The 12,285-nt window shown below is 46.4% G+C and overlaps 1 protein-coding gene across 2 annotated transcripts in view; it reads left to right on the forward strand.

Annotated features, from left to right (window-relative positions):
- Positions 1-12,285, forward strand: part of LOC117877393 (NACHT, LRR and PYD domains-containing protein 3-like) — a 138,842-nt gene that overhangs the window by 60,628 nt on the left and 65,929 nt on the right. For both annotated transcript variants that reach the window (XM_034770486.1, XM_034770487.1), the window contains one exon: positions 7,321-7,491. In XM_034770486.1, coding sequence (XP_034626377.1) covers positions 7,321-7,491 — 171 coding nt within the window. The remainder of the gene's footprint in view (positions 1-7,320; positions 7,492-12,285) is intronic.

The raw sequence follows: 12,285 nt of genomic DNA on the forward strand, positions 1-12,285 counted from the left end.
GTTTAGGCTTGAAATTAGGAGGTTTCCAACTATCTGAGGAGTGAAGTTCTGGAATAGCCTTCGAAGGGGAACAGGGGAGCAAAAACCCTAATTGACTTCAAAACTGAGCTGGATAAGTGTATGGCGGGGGAAGTATGATGGGACTGCCTACAGTGGCATGTGGCCCATTGGGGACTGCCTGTAGCAAAATTCCTCAACTGCGAGACAGTAGATGGGGAGGGTTCTGAGGTACTACAGCCTACATGTCAGAAAATTATTAGGACTTTGCAAAAGTACTTATTAATGTGACTGACAAAGGCCCAGAAAGGAGCTTCTTAAAGCAGCTGTACTTGCAAGGGCATCTATAAATAGTGAAATCAGGGAGCTGAAAGAGAGAGAGTTTGGCTACAATACTACCCATTTCAAAAACAAAGTTTCACAAGCTCAGACAAGAAACAAAAAATGGCCAACCTGACAACAGCATGACAAAGTAATTCTAGAGGACTGATCAGGGAAAAATCCCAGGTGCCCCTAACTGAAGACAATATTGGTGCTAAATATATTGTAACATCACGGGTATTGGAAGGAATGAGGCGAGACCATGTTATATACAATCCAAAATGTGATGAGAGCCCTAACATAGGAGTGTCGTTTTCCCCTAGAGCTGGTGACAGGCTGCACCAGTACCATAAGAATGCTTTGTTTCAGTTTCCCATTCCCTCAGTCTCTCTGATGCCATGACCCCCTGCAGGCCAGCCACTGGGGGAGAGGAAGCTCATTATAATTTAATAATAATAGAGATGAAATTGCTGCACATGGTGGGATTGTATATAAAGGACGCTGTCCTAATACCATACAATATGAAGTGCCATGCATAACCCACAACTGTAAGTGTCAGTATGGGGCTATTTTATCAATTTTCCCAGGGGCCAATACACTGCGCCATCCGCAGGCACTGCCCCTGCTGCTCCTATTGGCCATGGTTCCCATATGTGCGGAGCTCCCTGACAGCCCCTACATGTAGGAGCCAGAGTGGGAACATGCCGGCTGATTCCTGGGAGCCTGCCAGCCCCACTGAGTGACGCCGTCAACCGGGCAGTCAATGGCCCAGTCAGCAGTGTTGACTGGAGCCACCAGTATCCCTTTTCAACAGGGTGTTCCAGTTGAAAACCAAACACCTGGTCACTCTATCAATAGCAGACAGTGACCTAAATTTGTTCTAAACTGCGCAGCCACAAACAATAAATGGCTGTGCAGCAGCTCCAAAGGGCCACACAGCAAGGGCCTGGAGAGGAGAGAGGTAGGGGGTGCTCGGGAACTGGGGAGGGGAGCAATTTGGGGTGTGCAGGGCTGCCGTGAGCCTGGCCCCAAAGCTACGTGATCTCAGTGTAATGGCAAAACCAGCAGCAATGTTACTGAGCTGGCTCGGTTCCTGTGAGCATGCTCGGTATAGCCTAGATAGGAAAGTCTGCCAGAGAGCTGTTTGCATCACCTCCCCTGGAGCTCCATGCTGCTGGCAGGGAGAGCGGGGCCCCTTCCTCCAGAGCTCTGTGCTGCCGGCGGAGAGAGAGGGGCCCCTTCCCCCGGAGCTCCGTGCTACCAATGGGGAGAGAAGCACCCCTTCCCCCGGAGCTCTATGCTGCTGGTGGGGAGAGGGCTGGGGGGAGTGCTCTAGCCCCAGTCCCAGGGCAGACTGCCTGACGGAGACTGGTTTGTTGTGGCAAGTTATTCATAATGCAAGCAAGGCTGCTGGCAATGGATTTGTTTTTCATGTTTGAAACGCATCTAGAGAGTCTCGTGAGCTGTGAAAACAGATCTAAAAAAGAAGATAACACTATGGGCCTCTGAACCAGACTGACTGTTTCCCCTTAGCACGCTTCATTTTAACTTCTTTGATATATTGCAATATTTCCAGCCTCTAGGAAATCTTAGGAGTATGAGATCCAGCTCCCAGTACGCTTTATTGTTTCTAAATCACAGAAGGGGAAGTTAAAAATGTGAGAAGAGATGGAGCAGAGAAATTGGGCAGTGCGGCTTGCAGTCAGTGGATAAGAACAGCACATTCTGACAGATTTATGTTACCAATTTGCCTGAGGTGTTAGGTGATTAGGCTGAGGCCACCGGATTGTGGGGAGGAGATGAAGGAGCACACCAAGTGACTAAATTTTAAAGCTTTATTAATAAAGTAACAGCGGTGAGTGCGGGGTGCATCCCACATCACTCAAAGAAAGGAAATAAGTGTTAGTGCCCGTGCCCTAACCCACTGTTATACTTACACACGTACAACCCAGGGCTGGCCATGCCCGGGTGTAACGTAAGAAGAGGGGGAAGGGTGGACGAGAGTTTTGTCCTGTGCACAGGCCTTCCAGGGTCCTCTGTTGATTTTTGCCTTGCTTCAGCTTTTGGGAGGGCTTTAAGCCTTAGGATTTTTGGGGGGCATTTTGTTCAGGGACCTTTGTCCCCCATGCTTTTTGTACCAGTCCAAACCGGCTTTCTGTGGCTTCCTCAGCTTTTCCAAAACTACACCGGCTTCAGGGATGCAAAGCCGTTGTTTTCCCCCTCGCTGGCCTTCACTGTTTCACTAGTTTTTTTGCAATCCCCTGCAGTTTTGTTCAGTTTACTGCTCTGTTCTCACGGCTGGTCAGGGTTGGAATTTAGGCCCCCGTCTTTCTTGGCAGGCAGCCAAGAGTTAGTTGTGTTCCATGGCCTTGGGCTGGAGTCAGCATCTTATCTTTGGACCTAGATGGAGCGTCGAGTTAACCCATTCTCTTCGGCCTTTTGCAACCTGCAAAGGAATCTTTCACTCCACACTCACACCTTCAACCCTTCCCGAAATCCTTTCCAGTGCGTCTCAAAGCATTAGCAATATACAGTGTTGGTGTTTACCCAGGGGACCCCCTGGGTAATTTTACTGTGACTGTAACAATATCCTACATTGCCTTTTACCCTAGTTCTGATTTTAAATACCACTAAGAAGCTTTATCAGTGTCCCTGAATTAATTTGCCAATAGCTTTATATTATTTTGCCCATGGCCCTGTATTAATTTGTCAGTGTCAAAGATGATCCCTGTATCTGGCAGTAGTCAAGAGTGTGGGATTTTATTTTTCTCCGTCTGCACGTGTCAAGAAGCTTCCAACCTTTCCTTTCAGATGCAGAGCTAACCACAATTCTGGAGGTCTTTATCCCCTTGAGATTGAATTACTGCAGTGTGCTCTGTTTGGGATCATAAAAGACAATTCAGAAACTTCAGCTAAGTTAGACTGTAGATGCCTAGTTATAAACTGGAACATTGATACATTTGTGCTGTATTGTCTGCACTGGCTTCCTACTGGTGTTATGCAAAATTTTGAGGTCCCATTTTCATCTATAAAACCTTAAATGGAATGGGTGATGGCTACCTGAGAAACCACATCCCTTCTGATGCAATATGGCAGCAGATGAATCAGCTGAGGAGCTAACCTAACCCAACCCTCTACCCAGCCCTGAGCCCACACCCCTAAACCCCTCATCCCCAGCACCACCCCAGAGCCCTCACCCCCAGCCAGAGCCCTCATCCCCCCACACCCCAGCCCTCTGTCCTACCCTGAGCCCCTCCCACACTCCGAAACCCTCGGACCCACCCCATTAATTTTGTTATGTGCATCAATATGGAGGTGATTTCACACATCACCTCCATATTGGTGCACATAACAAGATTCATTCCACACATGGCGGGGTGGGGGGGGGGAATAGAGGGAACACTGGTGGTGACAATAGTTGTTTGTAGGTGTTCTAAGTGCTCTTACTGTCCTTCATCAGCCTACAAGATTAAGGATCAGAGTCATAAGTGGAGGCTTAGATTTCCTCTAGTGTTTCTAGGATTCCTCTTTTGTGAATGGGCAGAATTCTCAGAAGGAGGGGGTCATGTTATCCCTGATGGCCACAGAGCTGAAGTGGTAATAACAAAAACATTTTATAAATAGGGGGTAGGAGTCTTCTTGTCTGCATATCTTCTTAAAAATTGCAGACAGAAAAATAGTTCTCAAATCAGTCCCATCTACAAATAACAGGTGTGTGTTTTTTTTTTTTTGTTTTTTTTTTTATTTCATGGTACAAGCTCACATTGTTGTATGATTACAGAGTTTTGCTTTAACCAAAGGAAAAAAGTAGGGGAAAATACATACAATCTATCTCCTGGGTCTACGTATTTCCCAAACTTTCAAAAACAGTGCTATTTTGAGTACATAGTTGCATTATCAATCATATTTAGAAGATTTCTGCCACTTTTGGTGAAAATTAAATGTTTTTTATGAGCTGTGACCATTTTTGTGATTTTTTTCTAATTTTTTTCAGATTGGATAACCAATAATGTTTAATTATTAGAGAAAAAACACACCACTTTCACATCTATGTCCACCTTGGTGATGACCGCCAGATATGTGCCTAACATGGTAGCAATAAAGAGTCCTGTGGCACCTTATAGACTAACAGATGTATTAGAGCATAAGCTTTCATGGGTGAATACCCACTTTGTCAGACGCAGTGGGTATTCACCCACGAAAGCTTATGCTCCAATACATCTGTTAGTCTATAAGGTACCACAGGACTCTTAGTCTGGATCTGTAAAAAGCAACAAACATGGCTACCCCTATGATACTTGACACCATGGTAGCAATGAAATTTTTCTAGCTGATGGGTTACCCCTGAGAGCCCCAAATGGGTCTGGGCTGGCAATCTAGTAAAAATAAACAGTTTTCAGTCCTGCTTCAAATCTACATGTAAACTTAATCATGGAGCTGCTAATGCTTTTGCATCCATTCCTGTCTCCGACTGAGTTGATGCTTGCTTTTGGACTGTGTATGCATCTGCTGGGAAATAATCTAATCTAAGTTATTGGGGACACATGGTTTTGATGTATCCACATCTCTTAACAGTACATCATAATATGACACACTAGCAAGCCATACTAGTACAGAAATCCAGATGAAAACAATGAATGTAATTTTGCCCTTGAAATGTCTGGCAAATTTCTAAAATCCTGGAAATGGCACCTGATATTTCAAAAACATCTGAGTCAGTCTAACCTTCCCCCTCCCTGCCCCCACACTCACACACACTAGGGTTCCCTCACTTCTAGCGAACCTATTTTGAATTTTTGTTTTCCCTTCCAACCGCTCTTCAAATGTTTGTTTGGGTCTGGTCTGGTCAGTAGTTAGATCTTTTTGAATTCTTCCAACACACTTTAGCAAATCACAATATGGTATCATGGTGAGAAGCCTCATCAGTAGCTCAGGCCCAAATGTTCAATACCTGATTGGTAGGTAGCTCTTGCTTAAGAGCCTATGAGGGGGGGAAAAAAGAGGTCATGTTGGTTAAAAAATATGGGAGCACTTCTGAAACTGAGAAACACGAGGGACTAAGCACAGCTCTACGCAAGAGAAAGGATGGTCATGTAATTAAATCAAAACTCAGTCTCTCTTTGTAATCTTGGGCAAGTCATTTAATCTCTTATGGGTCTCAAGTCTCCATTTGAAAAATGACAATAATAATATTTCCTTTCCCAACCTTTTGCCTTTGCAGTCTATTTAAATTGTAGGATCCTCAGGGCAGGGACTGTCTGTGTGTATTGTTGCTCTTTCTTCTAGCACCAGTGTCTTGTTCTGACTCCAGCGTTACCCTCAGCCAAGTGGTGGCAGATGTCCTGCACCTTGCAGATCAGAGGAGAAATTGGTGACAGGGATTCTGGGTAAACTCTAAGTGAAACTTGTCATATTTATATTTATTCACCTGTTTTGGAATAAGATGGTGAAACAGCAGAGGCTCCTCTTCCAGAGATCTGAGCCCAGCACCAAATTCCCCAAGAGAAACTGTGCCTCCAGAATGGACTCTAATCAGCACCCAGGGTAAAGAATAAACTCTACTACAGTTGGCACAGCTGCCTCCTTCCCAAAGCTTCCCCCCAACACCACTCCTCATTTGGGGCGTGTCTCTCCTTTTTTTAAATCCCAGTTGGGGTCTCTCTTTTCCTTCATGTGTCTTCTCCCCACTTTGGTGTCTTTTTCTCCTCAACTTCTCACTTGTTTTCCCTCCTTTCTTACCTTTAAGTCTTGTGGAACTCTTCTCTGTTGCTTCATCAAGAACACTGTCGCCCCACCTCCCCTGGCTAGGGCTTATCTCCATAGTTTCCCACATACACCCATGAGTTGTTTTCTTTCGCTGTTCAACTCAAACGTAGAGTCTCTCATCGCATTGGGGTACCTCTCTTCCTGCCTCCAAAATATCTCTGGGCCTCTACCAATCCTGAGTGAACCTGCTCCCCCCCCCCCACCCCAGGGAGTGGGGGAGTCTCTCCCTCATACAAATTCAGGGCTCTTTTTCTCTCCGGAACATTGGGACTCCCATCCCCATATTTTCAAGGAAACTGTAGTGATGGAGGAGGCAGAGCTGGTGACAGTTCTGGTGGGTAGTGTGTTTCCACATGTGTGCAAGATTTGGCAGCTGTCATGGGTTCAAAGGGTTCCCTATGAGCCCTGGAGGGAGGGCAGAGTGGCAGTATGTGACAGCCATGGTGGGGGCTGGTTATTGAGATGCACATGGTCATGGCCGGGTTGCTGCCATAGTTCCACACTCCACTAGCTGGAAGTTCCCCAGAAGCCCAGAATCTGCAGGAAAGAACGCAAAATCCAGTAAAAAAAAATCTGTTGTAATAACCCCACCAGTGTTTCTGGAACAGGACGTGGTCCCCCTGGTTGTAGGGCTGTTCTCCTCTTTGTCATCCAATCCCCCCAGCATTTGATCCCTGGTCTCAGTGGAAGGTGGGTGTGATGCTGCCAGTGCTGGGCCTCGCAGTTGCCTCCCCGTCCCAGGCCTGAGGCTCAGAGCTAGAGGTAGAGACAGGAGATGTCTGCGTCCTGCAGGGACCTGATCAGTGCCAAGTCCAATCTGATTGGCTGAGAAGTGGGTAGGTGGAACTTAGGGTGCCCAGACAGCTACCCCTTAAATTCTGGTTGGTCAGTGGAAAGGCTGAGGGGCGGTGCTTAGTGATAAAGTCTTATACCAAACCTTAATCCTTATTGGTCAATGGCAGAGGTTTAAGGATTGGGGTGTCTGGGCCATTCACAGTGCTGATTGGTCAAGAGTGAAGTGTAAGGGGTAGGGCTTAGGCAGGAAGTTCTACCCTACACTGGTTCCTCATTGCAATAGGGTGGGGGTTGGGACAGGTGGAGGAGCAGGGCTTCTACTTCATTCTTCAGGTGGATTGGTCAGGGAGACGGGCTGGTGGGCGAGGCTGCCTGGCAGAACAGCTGGACGAGCCCCCTTCACACTGTGATCCCCCTTCCCTGTGTTTCTCTCTCCTGCAGCTTGGGGAGTTGTGGTCTCACAGCCGCTGGCTTTGGGGATCTCGCCACTGTTCTCAGCACCAGCCAGAGCCTGACAGAGCTGGACCTGGGTGCTAATAATCCGGGAGATGCTGGAGTGCGGCGGCTGTGCGAGGGACTGAAACAGCTGAACTGCAAACTGCAGAGTCTGCGGTAAGTAACATTTGTCCTCCTCTCTGTATTTACAGGTGTCCTCTGTGTAAAGTGCTTGACAGTGTGAGAGATGGTGGAGAGAAGGAAAGGATTTCTTTTTCTCTCTGTTCCACTCTGATGTTTCTCGGAGACTGAGAGTCATCTCATTACTGCCTACCCATAGCAAGAGCGGGTCTTACTTGTAGTAGCTGGGTGTCGGCTCCCTGGCACCACCAGCCCTTCACTCACTCAAGCACTGTCCTCTGGGCTTATGCCAGTCCCAGCTTTGCCTTCCAGGCTGAGAAGAGGGACACTGAATCCCTGATTCATTCTCCTGTGATACCCAGCCCCTGACTCTGGCTACTCACAGAAGTACGAGAATCTCTGCACCCAAAGATGCCATGTACCCCAGTTTATCAGAGTTACCTTAACCACTGCTTCTGTAAGCCACATAGCACTTGTGAACACTTATAACAAAACAAAAGGAGATTTATTTAAGAAAGAATAAAGATTTATCCAGGAAAGAGAAGGTTTCATAAGAACCAGGATCCAAATATTCAGTACAGCCTCCTGAACGCCGCAAAGGCATTCTTCAGAAAATACAGAGTGCCTTTGCCTACACTCTGTTATACTGAAAACTGTCATATGCTATATCCATAACCAGGGTGATCCCCTGCCTGCTTTTCAATGCCAAGTGGTCTTTGATCCTTTTCCATTGACTGTTCTGGGATGTGTCAAGGACAGACAACTGATTTCTGTAGATATGTTACATGTTATGCTTGATGAATAAATATCTGATAAGATGTGTTTGTTGTATTGAATTTGTCCAGTCTGAGATGAGAGCTGTTTGCAAAGAACAGGGGACTCTTTGCCAAGGGTGCTCTGTGTCACACCAACCCAATTTTCTTTTCTCTTCTTACACCAGCTACATCTCATGCTGACCCTGGCTTTGTTCCTAGCAAAGGTTTTAGCAAAGAGCTAATCTTGCATTTTGCTCTGACCATGGCCAGGCCAAGGCTCAGTCTGATCCCCTCTCAGAAGCAGTTCTACAGCTAAGTTCTAGCTGTTGAACATTCTGCTCCAACGCCCTGGAGTCTGAACCTAGGCATCTCCAGTGGGATTATCCCTCTGAAGCACAGCTGAAACTGTCTGCTACAGGCCATTGGCCTTGGCAGCAACAGCACAAATCCATACCTGTAACTTTGCACAGCCACACACAAACATGCGCACAGCAGTGCACAAGGAATCCCATCACCTCTGGTGTTTAACCTCCTCAGAGGAAATACAATCACATATTTTCCACCACTACATCCCTCTGCACTTTTTAGCACAAGCACTGGCAAAGCAGCTACAGTCATGCAATGAGTCTTCTCCCATTGAAGTTCCACACTGCCCCTGCCCATCCTTCCATGAGCCCTTTGATAACTCAGGATTACTGGGCTCAACCCAGGGGTATCTGGGTGAAATGTAATGGCCTGTGAAGTGAAGGAAGGCAGACTAGATGAGTTAATGGTCTCTTCTGGCCTTAAACTCTGAAGCTGATTCTGTCACCTGCCAAGCCGCTCACTGGAGTTAATGGGAAAAATTCTTAGTTTTGGTTCAAAAATGGATGAAATATTAAGCAAAATATTCCAGAGAGAATTGTTTCCATTTTTCAGCAATATCTGCCAATCCTATCACTGCTGCATGCCTGCCCCAGAGCAGCTGAGGGGAGACTTGTTGGTCTCTGCTCAGGCTGGCCTCAAACAACCCACCCCTCAGATTTACAAAGACACAGTGAACGAGAAATACAATGTTATAGCATTAGAGCTTCAAATACATGTCAACTTAAAAAAATTGTTTGGTGAACTGGGAATTCTTGTGCAAAAACAAAATGCTACACCAGGTCAGTGCTGACTAACCCCTCATTTATATGCATGAACACCCCCCCCCCCCCCACAATGCATAATCACTGCCTGCTGAAAGTATCCACAGTGATTTCCACATTCCTGAGATGTGCTAAAGAGAACACGGAGCAGGGTAATTAGTTAACAAATTAACACCCGGATGAACCCTACCTTCTGCACTCCCCCACCCCAATTAAATCCTCTTTTCCATGATACTCCATCACCCTCTGATTGCTTCCATCCTTCCAGCCCCAAGACACTCCACTACAGCAGGTGAGGAAGAACTTTGGGGAGCATTCTCTGGGCTGCATGGAGAACCCCCAAGGATATTCTTCCTTTGGGCCCAGAGCACTGTCCTCTCTAGCTCCTATAGGAAATTACAGGATAGAGAGAAACTGAGTTTAGCTACTAAACAAACCAAACAACTGAAAAAAATAACAAAATTTAAACAAAGAAGCAAACTCTGGTTAAGAAACTAATGAAAATGATTGAAGAAATGAATTAAAGGAAAAATAATCCAGCTCCTTACTGCTGTGAGCACCGACACCCAAAGCTCCTGGTGCTCTTCATGATCCACTCTGGGCTTCCAGGCCCAGAAATGGTACAGATGGGGGAGTGGCATTAGGAGCTGCTGACCCTCTGTCATGGCATCTACAAGTGTCAGGGTGTTGCTGTTCACAACACATGTGCAGATCCTTGTGCCGGACACAACCATTTAAAGCAGCAAAAAGAGTGACTACGTGCCCAAACACTCTATGAGCCATAGACCTTATGCACCTGCTCCAAGAAGTAGCGTGAGGAAGTGTAGGGCAGGTGCAACAACCCACAGGCCTTGCAGCATTTACACAGTGCACTCATAGTGAACATAGTGCATTGTGTGCACCCAAGATAGAATGGCTAGTGTGGATGCACTGCATCATTGCAGCTTCCAGTTCAGTCACATTGATGCAAGTTACAATGTGGAATTCTCTAGTGTATACTTCAGATCATACCCTATTCAGGGCCTTGATAATTAGTATGAGGACTTTCAATTCAGTCTGGAAGGGAATAGGAAACCAACTGAGTTTGTGGAGAATCAGCAATTGTTGCTTTAAAAAGGAGCTGCTGCCATCTGAATGTGGTACTTATCTCTCACCCAGGCAGAGTGACTTGTGTCAGTCTAACACTATTCACTGAGTTATAGCCAATTGCTTGGCAACACTTGCGGTTCAATATTAAAAATACTTGAGACCAAATAACCCAGCTTAGCTTATTTTATTAATAAGGGGAAAAGCAGTACAATACGAAAAGAAGGCGAACATACACTCCTTCTGGCAAGCAATTAATGTCGCAGCACGTTCACTTTACACAGAAGTCATGCTTCAAAAATATGCACCCAAGATAGCACAGCATGGTTATTGACAAGTCAGAAAGCACTGAATATGTCACCCAGGATTAGAATCACCAGGCAGCTTATTACCTTTTCTTTTTGTATCATGGTGTATCTTTCTCTTTCTTTTGAATACTACATTACAAGAGCTACGAAGGCTCTACCCAACCTGCAGTAGGATGTAAAATGGATGTATTGTGCCTTTGATAAGTTTTATATTTGCTAATGCCAAAAGCAGTGTTTTGCTTTGTGGAGTACATAGATTTTAAGTGAAGCTGGAAGTGCTACCTGCTGTTACTATAGCCTGACACTTCCATTTGTAGACCCTGTCTTCTGTTGCTTATAACTTTGCCTAACCTGAACCAATTAGACTTAAATTTTCCATGCCAGGTGTCTATTTCAAGCGGGATATTTTTGTGAAATTTCAGCCTAAATGGTTCATCCATATCCTAGGGAAACACACTGTTTCCCCCAAGTAATTCTGGTGAACTTTTCAGTGAGAAGCTCTATCACCCCCATGCTTTGGAGCAGGAACTTGAAATTTGGCAGGGGAAGCATTTGTGCCAGGCATGTGCCTATTTCTGTTCCTATGAAAATCTGCCCCAGTTTTCAAAGTTATAAGCCTTTGAAAAATCTCAGTGCCGATGCTCAGTAGAGACTTATTTCAGCTAAAGTCTCCAAAGGTCCCATCTTCACCGAGCATGCTCCACCCTGGGGCTCCAGAGGGCTTAACCAGCCCTGCCTGGGACTGGTGGGGAAATCAGGATTGGATTGGGGGGATCCTGAATTCCATCTTGAGAGGTGGGGTATGTGGTGGGAGAGATTCCCACCCCAGTCAGGAAGGGGTTAACAATTTCCTCCGGGCACATTCAGCCCCAGCCTGGCACACTGCTGAGACCGATTACATCTGGAGAGGGGTGGCTCCTTAAAAGGGAGGATCCAAGTCCAGTGCAGCTTGGCATTCAGAGAGAAGCAGAACTAGCACTCCCCTGCTCCACAGAACAGGGGCTGCTCACCAGGGAAGCTGCAGAAGAAATTCCATTGCCTGAACCCTCCGGAGAGTCAGAGGAACCATCTTTACTCTGCTTTGCTTTTCAATAGAGCCCAGGCGCTCAGCCTGGATCTCTCGGACACTCAGAGTGTTAGGAACCCAGCTCCCTTCTCAGAGACTATTTACCTGTTACCTTGCGAGGAACAGAGGGGTGAGCCCAGACTGTTGTGTGGGCTGCAGGATTATTTTCTTTGCTTTTTTCTGTCTTGTCTTGTGGCTATGCCTTAAAGGAGGAGAAGCCACCGCCCGAAGACTGACCGCCAGGAGAGCACACCCTCCGCTACAAACCAGCGCTATAGCGACACTTCCAGCTAGAAAGGGACCTTAGGGATGAGAGAGGTACCCACCTTCACCCCACAGGGGTGCCCTAGATGTACAACCTGTAACAGAGTTTGAATAGGAATCGCCAGTTTGCTCAGAAACTTCACACATTCTGCCCAGACAAACACTTAGCCAAATAGTTCAATCTACTTCTCATCTCCAGCCTGGATCACTGTAATTAATTGCTT

Source organism: Trachemys scripta, chromosome 4 (genome assembly GCF_013100865.1).
Source record: "Trachemys scripta elegans isolate TJP31775 chromosome 4, CAS_Tse_1.0, whole genome shotgun sequence".
NCBI classification, from domain to species: domain Eukaryota; kingdom Metazoa; phylum Chordata; order Testudines; family Emydidae; genus Trachemys; species Trachemys scripta.